The sequence below is a fragment of the Toxorhynchites rutilus genome, chromosome 1 (genome assembly GCF_029784135.1).
Source record: "Toxorhynchites rutilus septentrionalis strain SRP chromosome 1, ASM2978413v1, whole genome shotgun sequence".
Classification (NCBI taxonomy): Eukaryota; Metazoa; Arthropoda; class Insecta; order Diptera; family Culicidae; genus Toxorhynchites; species Toxorhynchites rutilus.
This window is the reverse complement of record NC_073744.1, coordinates 65,145,890-65,168,888: the sequence shown is the minus strand read 5'-3', so window position 1 is coordinate 65,168,888 and position 22,999 is coordinate 65,145,890. Positions and strand designations below refer to the sequence as shown.

Here is a 22,999-nt window from a genome sequence, read left to right as displayed (position 1 = left end):
TCAACCTGTGCGGATCTTCCATTCCACGTTCTCCTCATCTCTACAGCATCCGAGCTAACTTGCCATTAGTTTTTTTTTTTTGATCAGCAGTGACCCAATATTTTTTTGTCAGGTGCAAAAAGGTAGCATTTTGGTAGGTAGAGGTTCTTCTTGAAAAAACAAATCAGTGTCGTCGGCGACAAATGAGCAACCCTGGTACTTTGTTATAACCATGCTTAATAAATTAAGGAACCCCCCCCCCCTCTAAGGGGGGGCTGCCATACAAATAAAACTCCAATATCTGCATTATTCAAGAATTAATAAAGCAAATGCAACCAAATTTGGCATGTGAAGGTTTCGGGGTGCAATAAATGTTTCTATGGTGGTTAGACACTCCACCCCTTCTCTTAGGTGGGACTGCCATACAAATGAAATACAAATTTCTGCATAACTCGAAAATTAATCAAGAAAATGAAACCAAATTTGGCATGTTTTTATAAGATTTGGAGGTTTTAGGGTGCAATCAGGAATGATATGATCTGATTCTCTGATGGTGTAGAAAATGTAAACCACACTGGCTTTCTGTTTCTCGATGTTCAAATGAATAACACTAAATTTCTTCTCGGTACTATTTGCAACCCTCCCAGAAACGACTGCTCTGAAACATTATTCAACCAACTTGGTACTTCATCTCTAAATTATACAAATATTGTTGTAGTTGGAGATTTTAATACTGAGTTGATATTTTCTTCACCTCTAGCGACGAGATTAGATAGCAATCTGAATTCTTTAGGTACAGCATTTGTCAATTCCGAGTCTACACCTTACTATCCCGGGGGATGCTCGTTGATTGATCTAATGTTAACTAATAGAACGGAAATCATCTTAAGTTTCAATCAGGTATCAGCTCCTGGATTTTCTAAACATGACATTATTTTTGCATCGTTGGATTTAAATCGTACTGACACTACAAATCATTCAATGTTATAGAGATTATATTAATGTTGATTTGATTGGTCTAGGTCGTGCTACAGAATTGATCCATTGGTCTTTATTGTACAGCATTTCTGACCCTCATATTGCCTTGGATTTTCTAAATCAAAGATTCATTGAACTTTATGATTCATTTGTACCTATAAAAATCTTAAGGCCAAAGAAAAATCCATGGTTCAACAATGTAATCCAAAATGCCATGGTCGAAAGAAGTATTATGTATCGCTTATGGATTACCACCAGAGATCCTTTGAATTTCATTCAATACAAGCGTTTACGTAAAAAAGTAACAGCGCTGATTCACTTTGCAAAGATGAATTATATTTCATCTCCGTTGAATGGTTTGAACTCCTAGTTTACGTTTGCCTCGCAAGCATCGAAAATGATTTTCGAAGTAAAGTCTGTGAGTGCACGTAAAGTGACTACTAGATCTACAGCTTCCAGAGATGTTCCCGAGGCTGTTCCACTGCGTTTCCAAACGGAATGAAACTAGGTAACTAGCTGATCTCTCGGTGGTTAAAGCTTTCGAACCCTCTCTAGGTGGTTTTGTAATAACTGTTCCGGGCGACCATAGAGTTGACGGAGCTTTGCGATGACCCTTGGAACAGACTTGGAAAATAGGAGTTGCCCCCGAACAGATTCGAGCACTGCACCTTTCAGGGTGTCTTGGAGTCTTTCCGAGGTCTTCAACTCTCATTAGATGCTTGGTATGTACCGAAGAACAATGGTGACTCTTCCGGCTTTCCAGAAAAGATTGAAAGCTTTCTTGTGACTCCGTTTCTTGTGCTTAGTTGTGCTCCACTCGGCCCAGCACGCTGGTGCTCCTACCCTTTTCGAGATTCATTCAAGCTCTTTTTCTCATCCTCATCACTACTGTTTATTTCATCTTCACTATCATCTTCCTCACAATCTTCTTCAGTTATAAGATTTTCCCCCTCTGCAAGACACACCGACAGATTACTTCCCATCAGTTGACCGAATGATTTGTGGTACCAAGGGTGATTTTTCAACAAATTCTTCGTTGCACTAGGATACTCTGCTTGGGATACAGTTTTCTGCTTCCATCCCCTTCATTCGACAAAGATGCTCTCCTGGATTTTCTAAACATTAAATTTTTTTTTTGTTCCTGCAGCTCCATCTCATATTGACTTCTTCTTTCGTCCATTTGCTTCTCTCGTAATTCTTTAACTGAATTCAACGCCTTTTCGCGTAGTTCTCGGGAGATGCAAGGGAGAATACGTAAGGAGCGCTCTTCGCTCGTATCAAACACTTGCATCCATTTTCTCTTCCAAACGTTTCTGTTCGGCTTCCATTGCTTTCATCTTCTTTCCACGGATCGGGGTATTGTCTGCAGGTCCATTTTTTTCATGGAAAGCAATGTTTTCTTTCGGTTCTGGTATTCCTGAAAAGGGACAGAACCAATTCTTATCCTTTTTAGGCATCACAGTTATCCCAACGCAGCGTGTATAAAACCAGCAATCGCGCTTATCACATGCAATCAGGTCTTCGTTTTATATTGAAGTTTTCCCGCATTTTGTACAAGGCGTAAAGGTCAGATCCAAGTATACATTACTCATCGTGATTGAAGTTACCGACATCTCGTTATTTGATTTTTTAGAATGTTTAGGCGAACTATTTATTTTGCAGCAAGCTTTTAGAGCAGCTCAAGAATTAAATAGTATTCTGCTTCCTAACGAAAATCATCCTTCCAGGTCCTTTTCTTATCTTCCTAAATCCTTTCCTAGTGTATTGATTGATTTGATTGTACTTCAGGTTGAAAATTTTTTTTTTAATAAATTGAATTTTTCAATAACCTACTGATTTTTATCTCTCTGTTTCGGTACACAGTAATTTTGAATTTAGAGCCCAGCGGAATAATATGAAAAGCCCATATAACAACCAACAAGTCATCCATACATTAGAAGATGGGTACAGGGAAAAAGTTTTCCTAATAACAAATTTTTAATGTTTTATTAGAAAAAAATACTACTAAAAATAAATTTTGTTTAATGTCAAGATATGGATATAGTTGTATTCGGCAAAATTTTAGATAACATAAAAAAAAACTTTTGTCAAAGACGTCAACTTTTCATCTCTTATATATATATATATATATATATATATATATATATATATATATATATATATATATATATATATATATATATATATATATATATATATATATATATATATATTTATTTATTTTTTTTAAATATGTGGCATTTTCACATGGAGACTCCTGAAAAACTATTGTTTTATTCGTCACATTTTTGAGTGTAGATTCTAGGGATTGATATGTTCTTGACATGTTTCGGAATAGAAAAAGTTCGCAGAACATCACCAAAATATACACACAAAAATGTTACGATATTCATGTCCAGTCTCATTAATGACCTAGATTAATGAAGGAAGGGGTGTGATAACTACCGAATGCCTAATTATTGTTTAGCTTTTAGTACATTATCTGTATTATTATTACGTTCAATCACAATGAAACCGTTTAACTTAAAAAGTTTTTTTTTTACTTTTTTTATTTGGTTGATTATATTGGTCCTGGTTTCCCAAGCGTGGAGGGATAACGAGGATAATATGAATTATTAGCTGTAATGACAATGTAGGCAAAAGTGGGATTTGTTACATCGATCTGAGGTTTATTGTTGCGAGTAACAATTACCACGGCAATCAGTTCGTTTCCCAACGTACCTAGGACTTGAAACTTATCGATGTTTAGAGGTTCAAAGAGAAAAACCTGCCCTTTGGCAGAGTCTCAAGCACAAAAACAAAGGTGAACGGCCTTCTTCAGGAGTGGCGCTTGAATCGCTCATTAGCGACTCCCCCATTTCATCAGACCCAACCGTCTCGGGTTACAAAGTTTCTTATCTTTCCAACAACTTTGTCGAACGTCGTATTTAGATCAGACAGCTTTAAAAAAAATCAATGATTGTAACTTTCAAACCCTCTTCATGTAAGGACTTTTACCAAAACTTGACGAATTATCGCGCGGGAATCATTCAAATTCAAAAATTGCTTATTTGCATAAGCGATTTTGAGGTATTTGAAGTTGTTCAAACTACTTCCCGCTTACCCCCTTCAGAAAACTACGATTTTTCCGAGTTCTCTACTTCCTACTTGAGGATTCGCTAATAATTGAGCACTATTTGATGGGATTGCCCAATCCGGCGGAGAATTTCTCTGATACCAACATTTTCTTGGTGAAATGCATCGATTTGTATTTCTTTGAGCACTTTTCCCTTCGAAATTTTCCAGATTTATTGATCAAAGCAACTAAAACAAAGGAAAATGTAACTGGTTCTATACAAACTTTACACTTGAAAATTACAAAAACATTTGTTTACGCTCAGCGCTTGCACACACACATATGAAATTCATGCAGTGGAAGGTAGTCACCAATACCAATACACTAGAATAAAAATTGAAGCATTGTTTGCTTACAATGACACAAAGCAGCAGAATCATACCCTGATCTTATAGAAGTTGGACAGAGTGTACTTTTTAGTTTACAATTTATAGAAACCACAAACATGTAACATGCATTCGATTAAAACGTGGCTCTGTTATTACTAAAATGCTAGAGGCGAATGAACTGCAAAGTTTAAAGCCTCATAAAACAAAGAAGCAAAGCAAGCTAAAATGCTAATGAACCATATGATGTACGACTATTCAAAAACGAAACTAACGAATGTGCACACATGCGTAAAACGTACACACAAACGTCACACTATGTTTAGCATAGAACTTTATGTTCTTTTAGACGAAATCCCCATCAAAAGGAACATGATTTTAGTTAATTGAAGCTCTAAATTGGAAGCGGCACTCGTCTCAAATGTGTTAATAGAAGCCAAATAGCTTGGCAGAGCACAGTTATGGATACTACAGATTTCTGGTAAAATTGTGTTCAAGCGTGGTGAAAAAGTACAAAATCTTCTTATATCACATGCCCCCCCCCTTTCTTCGCCTTCCTCAAGACGTTACAAAATGAAAAAGGTAAAGTTGGAAAGCCATAATAATTAAGTTCCTTGTCGCTGTCTCCATTTAGGTATGCATAGCGAAAGACATTCAATCGTCGTTCTATCAAATTCCCAAGTCGCATCAACATCCCTTGCAAACATGCCCCTTCCCCGTGCAAGATTATAATATACATGCGATAAAAACGCTCTAAAAATTGGCTTCGTTAGAAAACAACGATTCTGGAGTGAGATACAAGGGGCCGGCAAATAATTCAGCCACCCCAACAAACATCGCATCATCATTCAAATTGCAGCCAATTTGTATGCAGACGATCGCATCACTAGATATATACACACACACTCACACACACGCCCACGCTCTATTCCTCAAGTCTATGTCTGAGCCTGAGCCGGTGCTGGCAGGAGTATCCTCACGTAATCAGAGATAAAACCAGTTGAAGGAACTTCCATCGAAGGAAAATATTCCAACAAACGATTGCGATTCTATTCGTTTCTCGTTTCGTTTCCCGCTGCTGGCAATTCCCATCCTGTACCTGTCCCTGCTGTTCCATGTCGAATCGAGTAAATCTTTCCGGCCGGCGACCGGTATTCGTGTTGTTTGGTTCCCCTAGTCCACCACCACGACGACTGCCGCCACTCTCGATCGGAACGCCAAGAATGATTCCTCAGGGTGTACAGCAAGACATCGCCGAGCCGAGTTTTCCATCCCGAGATATCGTACGTAATTCAAATTCAATAGCAGTTATGTTTGCAAGTGACGATTCAAAGATAAGAAAAGGATGCGGAGTTTTGCGGCAATCCACTGCACACTTGGAAGATGGCATATCTGAGAAAAGGATTCACTCTATCCGCTCACTTGATTCGCTGTTTGTAAACGCGTCATCTGCCAAAATTCTGCAAATTGCCGAATCGACAATCAAAAATGCAATGCATTTCTGATGTTTTGTCTGTTTTTTTCTAAAAAATTTTATGTGGGGTCATCGACTGGAAGGTTTTGTCTTTTTTTAGAATAATGCACGATTCATAAGAAAGCAGGACGCACTGTTCATTCTACAGTATCGCTTCTGATGATTGACTTTCGAGTGTTTCGTTACAATTCATTATGGTTTAAAAAAAATAGAAGCGCCGATTTTATTATTTTAAATGAGTTAAGAAATAACAGAAAATATGCTATTCTTCTATACTGGTATAGCATTTGTATAATATATATGCTATAGCAATATAAGCATAATAGCAATGAGCAAACGAAACGAGAGATGCATTGCAAATAAGCACACATTAAAGCTTTTCGCATACTTTGCAACATACACGTCCTAGACTGAAGGGTATATAGACTCACGACTATACTCTCTTTTTTACTCTTAGAAATTACTTTCCAACTTCATTTTATAATGAGGTGTAATTTTTTTTTATCCCATTTATTTATTTATCAGGCTCATTAGCATTTTATCTGTAACAGAGCCGCGTTTTTTATCGTGTACATGTGCATATAATTATGTTTCTATAAATTGTAAATTACACAGTAGTAGAGTAGCCATTTAGGCGTTAGATTTTTCTGTTCCATTACATTATGGTAAATTACACAGTAGTAGCCATTTAGGCGTAAGGGTATTCTATCTGTTCTTCCATTGTTCAGCAGACCGGACAGCGGAGACAGTTGGTATTGATCATTGTTGGGTTATTTATAGAACAGCAGCCCGATGTTTCTTGCAGAGCAGAGCAGTTGTATGGATGAATCGATCTTTGTTCCACCGTGGATCGATCTCCATAGCTGATGATGGTTGCGTGGACGTAGTTATTCTATAACAACACAAAGATGGTCAATTGAGGGCCCTGAGTTTGAACTCACGATCGATCACTTATTAAGCGAACGTGAAACCAAGTGGCTACGAAGACCCCCTAATGAGGTGTAATATTGTCACGCATTTATGCAACATCACCAATGGCTATGTGGATAGTGTGGTCGTGTTAAATAGCATTGCAATTCAAGCCGGTCTTGGTTCGATCCCCGTTGACATCGTTTGGATTTTTTTTTCGGGTGCACGTTGACGTTCAGTCTGAGAGAAAGAGATGTCTGCTCCCATATATACAAACATTTTGAAGCTTTTGAAAAAATGTTTTCATGTTTGTTCATTCCATTCTTCAGCACACACGAAAATATTTTTTTACTGTCGAGGATGAAATGTTTTCTGCCAACGCTAGTTTGGGTGTAGTATCGAATTGAGTGGACACAAATTTTTATTACAGCACGAGCCACGAAATAATCGATTAACACCAATAGCTCACCTGACAAGCGCAAACTTCTCCGAAACCTCCTTTTCCCAGCACTCGATACATGCGAAACGTCTTGTAGGTAATAGTTTGTGCCTCCAGCCATTTCCATTGTAAGTATCTATAAGGGAAAAACATGAAACAAGTATTAGCATTTGCGTATTGAAGGCTGCTGTATTGCAAAACACAGTAAAGTTCGAAGAAAATATTTGAGTAACAAATAGTAATAAATGATTTCAAAATCCACTGTCACGTCCAATCGGAAAATATTGACCTTATTCGAGCAAAAAAAAACAGGAGTTTGAAAATGACAAAAAAACATGGCAAGAACAATTTAATAACTTTAATTTGCAATATCTAAAATATATATTTTTATTTTTTTTTAAATTTTTTTCATAGAAAATAGAAAATTAAAAAATGGGTACAAGATGGTAAAACTATTTTTGCCAAACTTTGTGGAACTTCGAATTTTTGTATGTTAAAAATCATTTATGATTATGAATCCTGATATGATTTAAAACAAAAAAGCTCTTGATTAATCTCCTTCTAAATGCACCCATTCTCGAGATATTTGAAAAAACATTTCTAATTAATTGTCTTTTTGAATTTGAATTTTTTTTTTAAATTTACATGTGTATTTTTTATTTTTTCACATAAAATAGAAGTAATGTAGAAAATTTAAAAAATTATTCCAAGATGGTAAAACTTTTTTTGACGAGCTTGGTGAAACATCGAATTTTTGACGTAGAACTACGTCTTTCAGGAAGGGTGCCAAATCAGAAAACAGGTCACGTTTTTATGAAATAATGTTAACGTTGATAACTATTTCCTGTGAACGAATTCTCTTGATTTGCATACAAATCGAATCGAAAATTATCTAAGATTTGTTTGATATGCTATACATAACAATTCGCTAATCTATAAACGGTTTAAATTCATGAAAACTGGAAGAATTTCCTTTTTCTCGTATATTTGTTCTGCCGTTTTGTGTGCTAACCCTACCCGTATTTCGAATGCTTATAACTCGAACATTTCTTAAAAGGTCAGAAACATGTTTGCATCAATTGACAGGAAATATTTCTCCGCGTCTATCACAATTAATAAAAATGTTATTTTTCATGAGATGAACAATTGAATAACTGTAAAATGTCAAGCGTTATCTATACGCCCTAACTGCCAAGTTTTCATTGGCCCGATTCACGGTTTCCCTAACACAGACATCAAAATAGATGTACTTGTGGAAAGCCGCTTTGCAAATGTACATGCAAGTCGGGGGTATTTTTGTTCCCACCGAGTGGGTTTCCCTAAAACGGACTTCAAAATCATTGTGCCTGAGGGAATCCGCTTTGTCAAAACATGTAAGTCGGGGATATTTTTCCCACTGAGCTGTGTTTCCCTAACACGGACTTCAAAATTACTGCGTCTGGGGGAATCCGCTTTGCAAATACATGCAAGGGGGTATTTTTTGATGTTGAGTACATTTATACTCGCTTGTCGTTGTGCAGGCCGGAATATGTTTCCATAAAACGTACTTTCAAACTGAGAAGCCTGTCATTTCAGATACTAGAGGTGAATAAGCTTCCGCGGTTCGAGAACTACGTAAACATGAGATGTGCAATAATTTGAGAGGGAAATGTAAAATACAGTGATCGTTTGACAATTCTTCCGGTCACATATTTTGGTACTCCTATGCAACATATCAAACGTAAAAATACGTTCTTCAAATTTACTTGTGACGAAGAACTTAATCTGTTACAAAAATATCCATGCATTCTAAAATGATATTCGAAGTGGTAAACAAGTGGATTGCATAATATAACTGCGTAGTTCTACGTCGAAAATATGCGGTCGTGTCCTAGATACAACCCCTTGCAATTTTAATGAATTTTCGAATCTTCGAATTTCTGTATGTTAACAATCATTGTTAGACACAAATTATGAATTCTGATGTGATTTAAAACAAAAAGCTCTTCATCAATCTACTTCTAGACGGCGCCAGTGGTTGTATGGTTAGCGTAACAGCCTCACAATCCGATCGGCCTGGGTTCAATCCCAGCTGGCGTCGTTGGGATTTTCTGAGGCGAAAAATCTCTGGTTACGTCTTCCTTCGGAGCGGAAGTAAAAGAAGTTGGCCCGGCTCATGAGTTGTTGAGTCTGATAGGTAGGAACAGGTGGAGTCGCCTCCCTGATGTCGGTGATTGGCACTTAAGTGGCGGAAATAGGCCGACGAAAAATAAGCGAAGATAAAAAAAAAAAAAATCTACTTCTAGATGAAGCCATTCTCGAGATATTTAAAAAAATATTTCTAATTTATTTTTTTTAATTGTTTTTTTATAGCTAGCTGACCCAGCAAACTTCGTCCAGCCCAAAATGGATTTTTTTTGTTATCAATACCTTCAAACATTCACGTTTTCTTGCTAAACGAACGTTCATGGGTTCAATTGATCTTCAATTAACCCATTACAATTTCCTTTTACTATAAATTTCTTGATACTTCTACCAACTTCTACGAGTTTCATTTCTTACATTTATTGCCGAAAGGAGAAAAAACCTAACTCTTAAACATATATTTTTACCATAATGATGTATTTGGAAAAGCTGTTGAAAATTATAACTGAATTCATAAAATTTCATGAGAATGGCGGTATAGCACGACAAACATATTAAAAGAGCCTATCTATATACAGGTCGGACTCGATTATATGTGATCCGATTATATATGATTTGATTATATACAATTTTAAACTCGATTATATACAGTCAAAAAATATTTTTTTCATCTTTCAAATATGACTTATTTTAAGTGAAAATGAAATATATCAACATAAAGTAAAAATTAATTGGCTATTATGAGTTTAGTGGAGTGTAAATCGATGATTATGGTAGATTCTATATGAAGATTCGCCAGGAATTGTTTAAAATGATACTGCAGCGAAATTGAAAAAAGTTGGTAGTTGGGTGTCAACGAACGAATTGTAGAGCGATTAGAGAGCTTTTATTTTATTGTTAGCAACATTCAAGTTTATTATGGGCTCTTTGGATAAAATTAAGAATAACACCTTAAAAACACTAATTTCAAAGTTTTTCACTTCTAAAATGTTACTCAAATCTACTAATTTGGAAGTTTCACAACTGTACCCTCTATAAAATTTTCTCATCTTTCAAATAGAAAAGTCATAGGAAGCGTAGTTTCTAAATTGGAGCCAGTTTAAGGCAAACAAAGCCCGAAACAGAGAAAAGTTCAATAACTCTGTCATTGTTGAAATGTGAGTGTGATATGAGTAGAAGGATTTTTATCATCAAATATGATCCTCTATCACCTCCTGGAAGAATTCGGATTTTTTATATGAACAAGAAAGGGCTGCCATGCAAACGAAACACAAACTTCTGCATAACTCGAGAAGGAATCAAGCAAATGGAGCCTAATTTTTGGCGGGACGAAATTTGCCGGGTCAGCTAGTTTACTATAAAAAAAGACAATAAATTAGAAATGTTTTTCCAAATATCTTTAGAATGGCTGCCTCTAGAAGGAGATTGGTAATGAGCTTTTTTGTTTTAAATCACATCAGGATGTGCCTAAAAATAATTGTTAGCATATAAAAATTCGAAATTTCGAAAATTTATAAAAATTATATGTTCCACAAAGTTTGTCAAAAATAGTTTTACCATCTTGGACTAATTTTTTTAAATTTTCTACGTGACTTCTGTTTTATATGAATAAATTTGAAATAAATTCAAAATTATATATTGTAGATATTGCAAATTATTTTTTTTTTGTAAATAAAAAAAAAGGTACTAAGTTTTTTTCTCAGTGTATATTTTTTCACGTTTCAACATCAATACTCTATAACTCTCTCTAAGAAACTATTTCGGTAGGACTTTTTTTTTAGTTTTTGAGATATAAATTATCAAAGATTTCTCTTACTAAAATCGATACGCCCTTTTCGAAAGTTACACTTAAGTCAAAAAATTCCCAGATGCTGTGGAAAACTCATATTTCCTCCAACCCAAACGGAATACAAACTTTCGTTCAAATCAAAAATACAAGTAGAAAATATGTCATTTCGTCAAAGTCCATATCTTCGCAAGTACAAACTCTAATACTGAATGAAGTTAATTGTTAGGGGCACGATCCTTCCGTGAAATACGTCTATGACATGACCAACGTAAGGAATTCTAGCTTACGATGGGGCAAGCGAAGATAAACGCCCGCTGAGTCGTGTAATCCGAAATTGATGAAGCGAAAGCCTGCCTTGTTTGTTATATGTTGAGCCGTGTTGAATCTGAACGAATGTTGTGGGAAGATGAACACGTACGCAGGTGATAGACAGCGTAATATTGAGATGTGACCATTCCATAGACTGTATCATTGATTTTAATAATAGAATTAACTTTCCAGTTAGCGACGACAGTAAGGAGATCGAAGGCAAAGGCAAATACTTTGTTGATATTAGCACATTTTTGAGCCAGTCATCGAGTCAGAATTTATCCGTACGTGCGAGTGCATCATCAACTCGTCACTGTTCGCCTAAAAGGCTCTTGTCATGCACGCAAACGATCCACATTCCATTTGTTTACCGTCATGGCCGGGACACGACACGGGCACGAAAAATGGTTCCTTCCTCTAAACGCTTTTTTTTCTTTCGCTCGCATTTATCATTTCGCAATTTTGGCATAATCCATGTTAGAGAGTATGTTGCATAATAATCCAACCATCACAACCAAATAGGGTACAAGCGCGGAAATTTCCAGCAGTATGAACTTCAAACGAAGATCAATACGGCGGCGGTTACGCTCGATATCCTTGGAATTCATGTTCATGCTACCGCTGCTGCTGCCGTTCTGCTCCAATAATCGAAGGTATATTCGTCGGGGAGGACTCGGCGATTCACGAGATTGGTGAATCGAACGGCACGTACACACGGCAGCAGGATGTGCGTGTGGTGCATAGGGAAAATGCGGCACGAGTAGGTGTACAGAAATCCTTCCCATTGTTGCTGCTGCTGCTGATAGCTCCATTTTAGAACATGCTGTTGAAAATGGCAGATATTGTTCCTTCGGTTGCTATTCCACACACCCCCACAATGGATCCCGAAAAAAAAACTGGAAAAAGCTACAGGCGAAACCAGACGTGAGCGGGATATGGTTATTTCGATTGCCTTTCATCGCATCGCTGCTGTAATCGTCGTCCTGGAAGCATCGGTGCAGAGAAAAGGAGTATTTCCCTCCGGTCCGTCGTGCGGGATATGCGGGTGTGTGTTTGTACTTCTATCCTGGAATGCAAGTAATGCTGCTGGGGATTCTGGGTTTGTGCTGTTGCCAGTATGTAGCCAATTTTCAGCACAATCTGGGGGGTGGCGGTCATATTTTCGATTTGCTGACTCTGTTGGTAATTGGTTTTTGTTCGGGAGGGAGAGAAAATTTGTTTGTAAAAAAACGTCAGCCAGCAGTAATCGATTTGCTGGGAAAAGCTTAAAGCAAACGCTGTGGATTTTTTGTCATCGCAATAAAACTTATTTGTCAAACCTTAAACTAAGATGTTGCGATTGCTGTTACCGGAGAGGCAAAGATTAGTCGCACAGTCTTGTGTACCGAAGGTCGATCCAATTTAAATAGCGCATTTTAGCGCAATCCAACAGCACATTACAATCAAGCTACATATAAATCGAACACCATTTTTTATCGTACATTTAACGACTACGTTTACCAGGAAGTGTTGAATGAAAATCATAAAAATTTAACGTGTAACGAAATAACCAAAGATATCGAGAGCTTATAACTGAACAATTTCTTGATAAATCGCAGAGATGTTTGCATCAATGGATTGAAAATATTTCCAGCATCTATCACAACAAATAACATTATATATTTTTTGAAACAGACTCAATAATGGGAAAACGTCAAACACTATTCGGACGAAAGTCCCACGTCCTGATTGGTCTTATACTACTCCTTAAACTGTGTCGACCGAAACTAGCAACCAGCGTGGCAGCGTGGCACAAATTGAGTATATCCATATCTATGCGAAAACAATCGTAACTAACTATCGCACAACATTCTATCCAGGAGAAAATTGGAAAAAGTAGCAGTACAATGAATATTGCCTTCGATATTTCAACCCTCAGTTTCCGATTTTGAAGTCCGTGTTAGGGAAACACATTTTGGTGGGAACACACATATCCCCGACTTGCATGTATTTGCAAAGTGGATTTCCCCAGACACTGTGATTTAAATGTCTGTGTTGGGGAAACCGTATATCGGGCCAATAAAAAAGAGGCAGTTAGGGCATTTAGATAACGCTTGACATTTCAGAGTAATTCAATTATTTATCTCATGAAAAATAACATTTTATGTATTGTTTATTCAGATGCGTAGCAATATTTCCTATCAATTGATGCAAACATCTTTCCGATTATAAGCATTCGAAATCTTTCATTTTTATGGAGGATTGAGTTCAAGATGCTGAGAGTAGTGGCTGTTGTTTAGCAAACCAAAAAAATCAGACGAAAAATTTTATATATATATATATATATATATATATATATATATATATATATATATATATATATATATATATATATATATATATATATATATATATATATAGCGCAAATATATTATCGCCGCTCGCAATCTCATACAACTGTATTACATACAATGTGGGTATTATGCAACATTTTTTACATACAATTCGAGCTTGTATGGCATGGTTCTAGGCACTTATTACTTGGCAGAACTATCAATAGAAGATGTCCCAAGAGCCTAAATTGTCCAATAAATTCACTCAATTAACGATTTTATCACTCACAACCATAGGATATTTAATCTACATCAACTGGCGATTACTATAGACTATATTCCGGACAAGCAGAATATCTACGTGCAACGAAGGAGAAAAATTCTGTTCTATTCTTCAATATTAAGCTAATGTTTAATATGAACTGTTAAATTATAACCTCTTTTCCTTCCCAGCGAAATTACATAAATGAAGGAAAAGGTATTGAGATGGTTTTACTAATGGTATTTTGAGCATATTTGTGCTTATCGATATCAGATAGTCAGAGAGTTGGTTTTCTCGCGTTCATGTTGGAATATCTATATAAAATTTATTTCATGAAAATGTGAATGAATGTATGGGGAAAAATTGACCCTAAAATTTCAAAAAGTTACCCTATACAAAATGTTCACCACCTCGAAAAAACACCCTATGCCAAATATCAGCTCAATCGGACTTAAGGGAGAGTGGCGCAAAGCGGTCAATGTTTGAGTTTTTTGAAAATCGAAAAATTAAAAGTAAAGTAAAAGGAGATCGGGGTTTTGGAAAAAAAATTGATGCCTAATGTTCTAAAATTGCATGAAACGTCGAGATCTAAAGTCATCCCGAAATTTTTGACGTGGGACTACGTCTAACCGGAATATATGGAGGGTAAAATGAAAACCTAAACACAGAACATGCAGGAAAAAATGAAAGATTTCGAATGCTTATAGCTCGAACATTTCGTACTGGATAGGAGAGATGTTTGCATCAATTGATAGGGAATATTTCTACGCATCTATCGCAACTAACAAAATGTTGTTTTTCATTAGATAAACAATTGAATAACTGTAAAATATTAGGCGTTATCTAAACGCCCTAACTGCATCGTTTTGATTGGCCCGATTTACGGTTTCCCTAACACAGCCATCAAAACCAAGCAGCCTTGGGGAAATCGGCATTGCAAATACATGAAAGTAGGGGGACTTTTGTTCTCATCGAAAAATGTTCCCTAACTAAGCAAACCATTTGTCATGACAATTGTCATGCGAAAATGCGAAAACAGAATAGAAACTGAGAGAGGTTTGCTTCGACATCATGCCTCATACCGTATGTTTCTATTCTGTTTTCGCATTTACGCATGACAATTGTCATAACAAATGGTTTGCTTGTCCCTAACACAGACTTTAAAACCAAGCAGCGAAGTCGGCATTGCAAACACACGAAAGTAGGGGGAGCTTTTGTTCCCACCGAAATGTGTTCCCTAATAGAGATTTCTAAACCAAGGTGCCTGGAGAAATCGGTATTTCAAATTCATGCAAGTCGGGAGTATTTTTGTTCCGACTGGAATGTGTTTCCCTAACACAGACTTCAAATCCATGGAGCGTGGGGAAATCGGCATTGCGAATTCATACAAATCGGGGGTATTTTTGTTCCGATTGAAATGTGTTTCCCTAACACAGACTTCAAAACCGAGGTTTCTGGGGAAATCGGCTCTGCAAATAAATGCAAACTGCGAGTACTTTTGTCCTCGCTTGCCTTTGTGCAGAGTGGAATATGTCTGTCCTAACATGATCTTCTAAACTTAGGAACCTGGGAAAATCGTGCATCGACACTAGAAGCGAATGAACTTCCCAGTTTCAAGCAAATTCGAGATTCGATAAGTATGTACACTTTTGGGATGTAAACTTCAGAGGGAAATGTAAAATAAAATAATCGTTTGATAAATTTTTTTTTGTCTTTATTGGAAAGATTTTCAGCCTTAGGCTGGTTCATCAAACGTTTGATAATTCTTCCGTACATATATTTTGTTCTAGTCATCATACCAAACGTAAAAGGTCCGTCATTAAATTTACTTGTAACGAAGAACAATCAATCACAATAAATGAATTGACTTTACATGGCATTTGTTCATTTTTTTCACTCACAGAGCAAATACAGGGTGGGCCATTTAAAGTGGAAGGATTTGTTTTTGCAATAGCAAAGTAAAGAAGTGGAATTTTAATTTTTTTTTTGAAATTCATTTATTTTGGTCCAAGGAGATTTGTTCTAACTACTTTTTGATTATGATATCTCGTAAATGACCGCCTCTGGCCTTGACCGCAAAATGTGCCCTTTTTTCGGCATTTTCCATCACTTTGCCCAATGTTTCGGCCGATATGGCAGCAATTTCTTGTCGGATATTGTCTTTCAGCGCAGCCAGGGTCCTTGGTTTACCAGTGTATACCTTGGATTTTAAATATCCCCAAAAAAAAAGGTAAGGAGGCGTCAAATGAGGTAATCTCGGTGGCCAGTCATAATCGGAAACATTTTCAAATCAACACGAATTATGCGTCGGAGAGTGGTTCGAGCGATGCCTAACTCTTGCGAACGATGGCGACCTGATGTCGATGGAGTCTCTGCAACACTGGCTCGAACGGCATCAATATTCTCGTCGAAACGTCTTGGTCGTTGTCTGGACAGATGACTGGCATTACCAACACTACCAGACGATATAAATTTGGCATATAATCGACGTATAGTGTTGTCTCCAGGCGATGTTTTAACTTTATTTTTATTTTTCCACGCACGTTTAGTTAACACAATTGAGAAGTTATTTTGAATGTACAGCTGAACAATTTCAGCGCGTTGTTTAGGTGTGTATTGTTCCATGGTTAAAATTGTACTGAAATGACGCTTCCAACGCGGTATGACATTTGTTAATCTGACATCTCTGTCAAAAGTTATGGGGTTGCCAGATGCTTCCACTTTAAATGGCCCACCCTGTATATTGAACTCAATTGAATTTGGAAACTGTTTCATTCAATCAAGAATTTAGTCAATACAAACGAATGATTGCTAAGCTAAGGTAGTTCCACGTCAACCTTGCGGTTATATCATAGATATAACCCACCCATCTTTTTTTGTCAAAATCGACACACTGGGACTTAGTTTTTTTTCGGAATATAAGACGAAACGTATGGTTTTGGGTACCAATAAAAATAGTTATCTCGATTTTTCATTCGGATCTTGCTGCGAAATGTAGATTTGCACGATAATATACCCTATGCAAAATATTCGAGCTTCATTTATTAATGCCACACACGTTCAAACTTGAGTTCTTGAGAAATTTTTGAAAAACGAAAGATCACCGAAAATTGGGGGTTTCCAAAGAAAAAGGTGATGCCAAATGTCCTAAAATTGCATTACTCGTCGATATTTACTGTTATCTCAAAAAAATTGTCACAGAGTGTCGATTTTTGATAATTTTTTTTTTCAAAATGACACTAGATCTCGACGTTTCATGCAATTTTAAAACATTTGGCATCAAAAATTTTTTTCGAAAACCCCGATTTCGATTACTTTCCCCTTGGGTGATTTTTCGATTTTCAAAAAACTCAAACATTGACCGCTTTGCGCCACTCTCCCTTAAGTCCGATTGAGCTAATATTTGGCATAGGGTGTTTTCGAGATGGTGTACATTTTTTTGGGGTAACTTTTTGAAATTAGAGTTGAGCATTAATTATTCATGTTTCTGGACTCTTCTACCACTTCAACTCTTACAAATAGTTTGGGTTATCATTGGGAGTAATCAAAAAGTAAAATTGCATGAACAATTGAAAGAATTCCAATGCAACTTTTCCAACAATCACAGCGCTACGTCATGCTCTCTTGTGTGCTCCTAGGCTCAGACCTATCTACTTTTTTAGATCCTTTTTAATGAAGTTGCTGATCAAATATTGTACACCCAGGTTTTTTTTACGCGGGGGATACGAACCTCGTAAAAAACCGCGTTAATTGGAAAATTCGCGTAAAAAATCGTTTTAATTGGAAAATCCGTGTAAAAAACCATGTCACTTGATGATAGATATCAAATGGGACTATCCTTACGTTAAACGGAAGTGAAAAGTTGAGTGTTACTCGCTTCCGAAAGCCCGTAGTATTTTCCTGCAGTTTCTTTGGTTACTGGTAGTTAAAGTTCGGTTTTCCTCAAGAATGAGGTCATCTGCTGTTGCTAGAAGATTCCCTTGTGATTTGTACACTCTACTGCCGATGCACGGGCAGTAGCACTGTTGGACCGTCCAGAGCTAAGTGGATAGGGAACAACATTCACGAATCGCTGCCCGTACAACCCCCGTCCCGTTGTACCGCCCGGTGAGCTCCTCGTTACCCAAACACTAAAATCCACGTAACAATCGCGATAAGGTGCGGCACTAATTTCCATAAAAGAGAAATGTAAGCTGAGGGAGAGATGTGATATTGTACTGGCTTTTTTTACGCGGGTACCGCGTAAAAACCCCCGTTGATTGGAGAATCCGTGTAAAAAACCGCGTTAATTGGAAAATCCGTGTAAAAAACCGCGTTAATTGGAAAATCCGCGTAAAAAAACGCGTTAATCGGATAATCCGCGTGAAAAAAACCACGCAAAAAAAAAACAGCGTAAAAAAACCTGGATATAGTTCGTTTTCTTGACTTTCCATGATTACTTCGAATTAGCGGGTATACATTTTCATGCCAACTCGTCTTATAATTTCACCTCCGATCGCAGTTAAACGTCGTGGGTGTAGAGACGACATTGGTCATTTGAGCAACTTTGCATACTTGAGATCTCCAAAAAAAATTGGACTACTTTTTTAATTTGTTTGTTATTTTTCAATGAAAGCCTCAACAATTTCCCATATTTCATTGTCTGACCAAAGGTCTGTAGTTATTGGAATTCTTTATTTAGCTTTGTTAACTCTTAAAAACATATCCTAAAAACTTTTTTCAAGCCTACAGAATTTTAGTCAGAGAATGAAATATAGGAAATGATTATATATTTCATAAAAAAAAGTCACAGGAGGGTTATGTCCGAGACATAATTGATGTAGGATTTCGTTAGGCTAGTTGCATGCTGATTTTGGATATGTTTGAAGAATAACATTGTTAAACTCGATAATGATTTGGTGGCCCTGAAATAAGCAGTTTTTTTCTGGTTGTTAGGTATTGTTTGTTCACTCCATCAGTGTTCACAACCGAGTTATGATGATAGACGGATGGTGATTAGTCATTGGATGATGCGTATCACGAGAGAACACAATTATCAATTTTTCTCACCGGGAAAAAACGTGTTACTTTATTATAGAGAAAATATATTTATATGAAATTTCACGAAGTAACCAATATAAAATGTTCAAATTAAAATTTTATTTATATTCTATCAAACATAAGTTCTATTCAGTTCATTGAAACATCATTCTTCAATGTTCTTATTATTCTTCAATATTCTTATTGAAACGAAAATAAAAAAAAAAACACTCGTTCATCGCTCCCAACTTATTTGCCAGCACGTATGCAATCAGCAATGTCCACGCTAGTTATAATGAGTACTATCCATTTGTGCACGCCGTTTTTTCAACTATCGACCACGAGGGTATCAACATGCTGATTTTCCCCCGGTACCTTGAATTTGAAATCTTTGTTAGGAATCTTACATGTCGGTGGGAACAAAAGTTTTCCCTACTTTCATGTGTTTGCAATGCCGATTTCCCCCAGGCAGCTAGGTTTTGATGTCTCTGTTAGAGAACCGCCGCATGTGTGATCAATTTCGACCAATCAGAAGTGGGTATTTCCGTTAGGATAAGGGTTGAGATTTTTGAGCTGTTCGATAGTTAGTTTCATGTCATATATTATTTTCTTCAATATAAAAATTGTTATGGAGTACAGAAATCGATTGACGCAAAAATCTCATCAATCCATCATGAAATGACTGAGCAATAAGCGTTTGAAATTGGACAATTTTCATGATTTGCTCGTTTTTCGATTTTAATTTGTACCCCAATAAGTTCCCGAAAGACATAATCCTACGTCAACATGAAAATTACACTATAAAAATATTTTTAAAATAGAAATTCATTTTTATAAAAAAAAATTTTTTTCAAATTCTGAACGAAAATTATATGAACTGTCCATACAACTACCAACAAATCTCCCAAACATCGAAAGAAGGGCACTGCTACAGAGAAAAAGTTTTCTTTGACAAGCAAGCGGTTATTTTATCTATTTCTTCTCAATCAACAGTATGAAGGGAAACATCATGAGAAAGGTTGGCTTCACCTTCTAATTGGATTTTTTTTTCATCATTATTTACTAACTCTATCCAAACAGCATCACTTTAAAGTAATTTGAGCTATGTTTCTGAGTTATTTATTATGCTTCGATACAACGTACAATTTCGAGAGAGAGAGAAATGTACGTCGCATCGAAGTTTCCCTGTAGTTGAATCTTTATTCGATTTGTTTATTTCCAACAAGTGATCGCTGTATCTTTCACAATATTGACAAACTCCAGCCGGATCCCTTCTTAAGAATAAGATGAAATGTAAATACATATTAGATATAAGATAGGTTTAAGAATTGAGTGTGATGAGTGTGATTGAGTGTGTGAGTGTGATCATTGTCAATATATCCTCATACCCCCTCCTTTTCCTGAAGAAAATATGTCACCCTTCTAAACTCGAGTCGACCGCGAGTAATCGGTTTCCTATATTATTAACATTAGAATTAAGGAAAAATGTATATATATACTAGTAACAATACAGTAAGGAGTTCAGCTCCTTTAAACCTATGTAACTGAGCCTGTAAAAATAAACGATTTAAATAAAAAAAAACAAACTCCAGCGATGGGACGCACTACAAATTTCCATGACAACCACTTGTTGGGAGCTATTTCAACCAAAATTAAATATATCTCAACCACGCAAAGAAAACTGCAGAGTTCAATTATTTTCTCCTACCCCCTCATTTCGAAAATGTCGGTGCTCAGCTGCAAGATTGACTCAATGTAGATCGATATTTCAATGCTGGAGAGAAAAGGTCATTTTCCTCGCTCGAAGATCTAATTCCGAGAAAATTACTCAAAGGTGAAGAGTGTGAAGAAAATCGAGTCACTTTTCCTATCGCCATCGTTACAGCAATGGGATAGAGAGAAAATTAAATTGCCCCCCTCAGGACATGGAATGAGTTTTCAAAGGTTCTGCTCCTGCTCCTTAAATAATGCTTCAATTCACAGTGTTTGTATTCTCAGTTGTACCCATCACGGATTCATTTTTGAAGACTTGGATTTCTACTGGAACCACACTTTTGTTGGTGTTTTTCAGGGAAAGTTACTTACGCACTTCGGTCCAATCGTTAAATATTTATTCTTCATTCAAAGTTATCCGTATTGATGTGGGGGCCCAAAGGAGGAAACAGTTGGTATTGGGGACTGACGGGGAGCCCAAAGGTGTGCACTGATAGTGAATGAAGCTGTCCATTGTACTTTGCGAAAAGCTTCACCATGTTTCATCGGATCAACTTTGACAAGAAAATTAATTCTGCTGATAAGTTGTAATTTGAGTGACGGGTTGCTGTACTTGACGCTAGTTGAATCTTTCACGATACTGTGAATTCTCATCATTTATTGACTCTTATTATGGCTAGGTCGAATCTCTTTTTTTTCTGTGTTGCGACTTTAGTATTCATTCTTATTCACGTTTAGAGGAACGGGGAATGCCGTCCGGTGAAATATGTTACTTCACTTGGCAGCACATTAAACTTCATTCAGTCTGTTTCAAAGACCGCGCGTTGCCATCTCTATCACACCATATTGCATCTCGAAGCTCGGGATAAGAATCGTCCTTCGGAACAAAACGCGCAGTACACATCAAATATTCATAGGACGTGTTTTTCTTTGTGCCTCTCTCGAAGCATTGCAATATTTTCGAACGTCTTCTTGGTTCATTCGTCCCCTCGGATGCTGCCATCATTGTTTAGTGTTTAGTGTATTTATATCAGTGTGTATTGTTGAGTATACCAGCGTTCCACAAAAATAGAAAAAAAAACACACGGATAAATGGTCATTAATCTTTGTTTTCCTGCTGGTGTATGAATTTCGCTATGGATGTATTTGTTTTCACAAGTATGTATCGTCTCTTTAAAAGCATCATATATTCATATGCTCCTCTCTTCCCCCCATTCCAGCAGATGCGATACGCCATGCTGCTGCGGCTGCTCATCAACATTCATTCGTTTTGCCACTAACCATAGTGGGCGGCTATCGAAACCGTCGGCTTATCAATTCTATATGATGCTCTCTCTATTGATCGATGATGAACAAATTTACATACAGCGCACAATTTCCAAAATCGTCGAGCAATACTGCGGTTGTGGAGCCTTTCATCGAACGTGCGCATTTTGTGTGTATTTGCCACACCGAATAATCACGTCGGAAGCAAAATCAGATTTTTACATGAAAAATCTGGTTTGATATTACCTCACTTAACGTGTTGTAGTCGCCACTACTTTTCCTAGAATTGAATGCGTACAGTATTTACAATATTAAAGTATATTCTCAGTTCGAAGAAAGCGTAACTATGAGATAGGCTATATGGCCTATCCCCCCTATTCTCCAGACTTGGCTTTCTCGGACAGCTATTTGTTCCCGATTTAAAGAAAAGGCTGGCGGGAAAAAATGTTTATTCAAACGAGGCGATGAGTGTAGAAATGAATGGATATTTTTTAGACTTGTAAAAATTCTACTATTTGGAAAGGATCAGCGAACTAAAGCAGCGTTGAACGAATTGAAGAGGCTCAAAAGGAGACTACAATCTGTCAAATGTATACCGGGAATTTTTCATTTTTCAAAGTTGGTACTACCGTCAGTGGTCTTAATGTCAATTTTGAGCGCAATCTGTCATTTAGTTTGTCTTCAAATCAAGTCCGAATGAGCTAATATTTTACATAGGGTATATTATCGTGCAAATCAACATTTCGCAACTAGTTTCAAATGAAAAATCGAAAAAATCTGCCATACAAATGAGGCATACATTTCTGCATAATTCAATAAATAATCAAGCAAACGGAACCAAATTTGGCATGTGGAGGTTTTAGGAGACAAGAAACATTTCTAAGATGGTTCAACACTCCTCCCACATTTCTAAGAGGGGGCTTCCATAGAAATGAAACACAAATTTTTGCATAACTCGAGAACTAATCAAGCAAATGGAACCAAA

General features: G+C 36.7%; 1 protein-coding gene across 3 annotated transcripts in view; it reads right to left on the bottom strand.

The window, feature by feature from the left end:
• Positions 1-22,999, bottom strand: part of LOC129763793 (G protein-coupled receptor kinase 2) — a 295,376-nt gene that overhangs the window by 16,576 nt on the left and 255,801 nt on the right. For all 3 annotated transcript variants that reach the window (XM_055762915.1, XM_055762914.1, XM_055762917.1), the window contains exon 8: positions 7,251-7,356. In XM_055762915.1, coding sequence (XP_055618890.1) covers positions 7,251-7,356 — 106 coding nt within the window. The remainder of the gene's footprint in view (positions 1-7,250; positions 7,357-22,999) is intronic.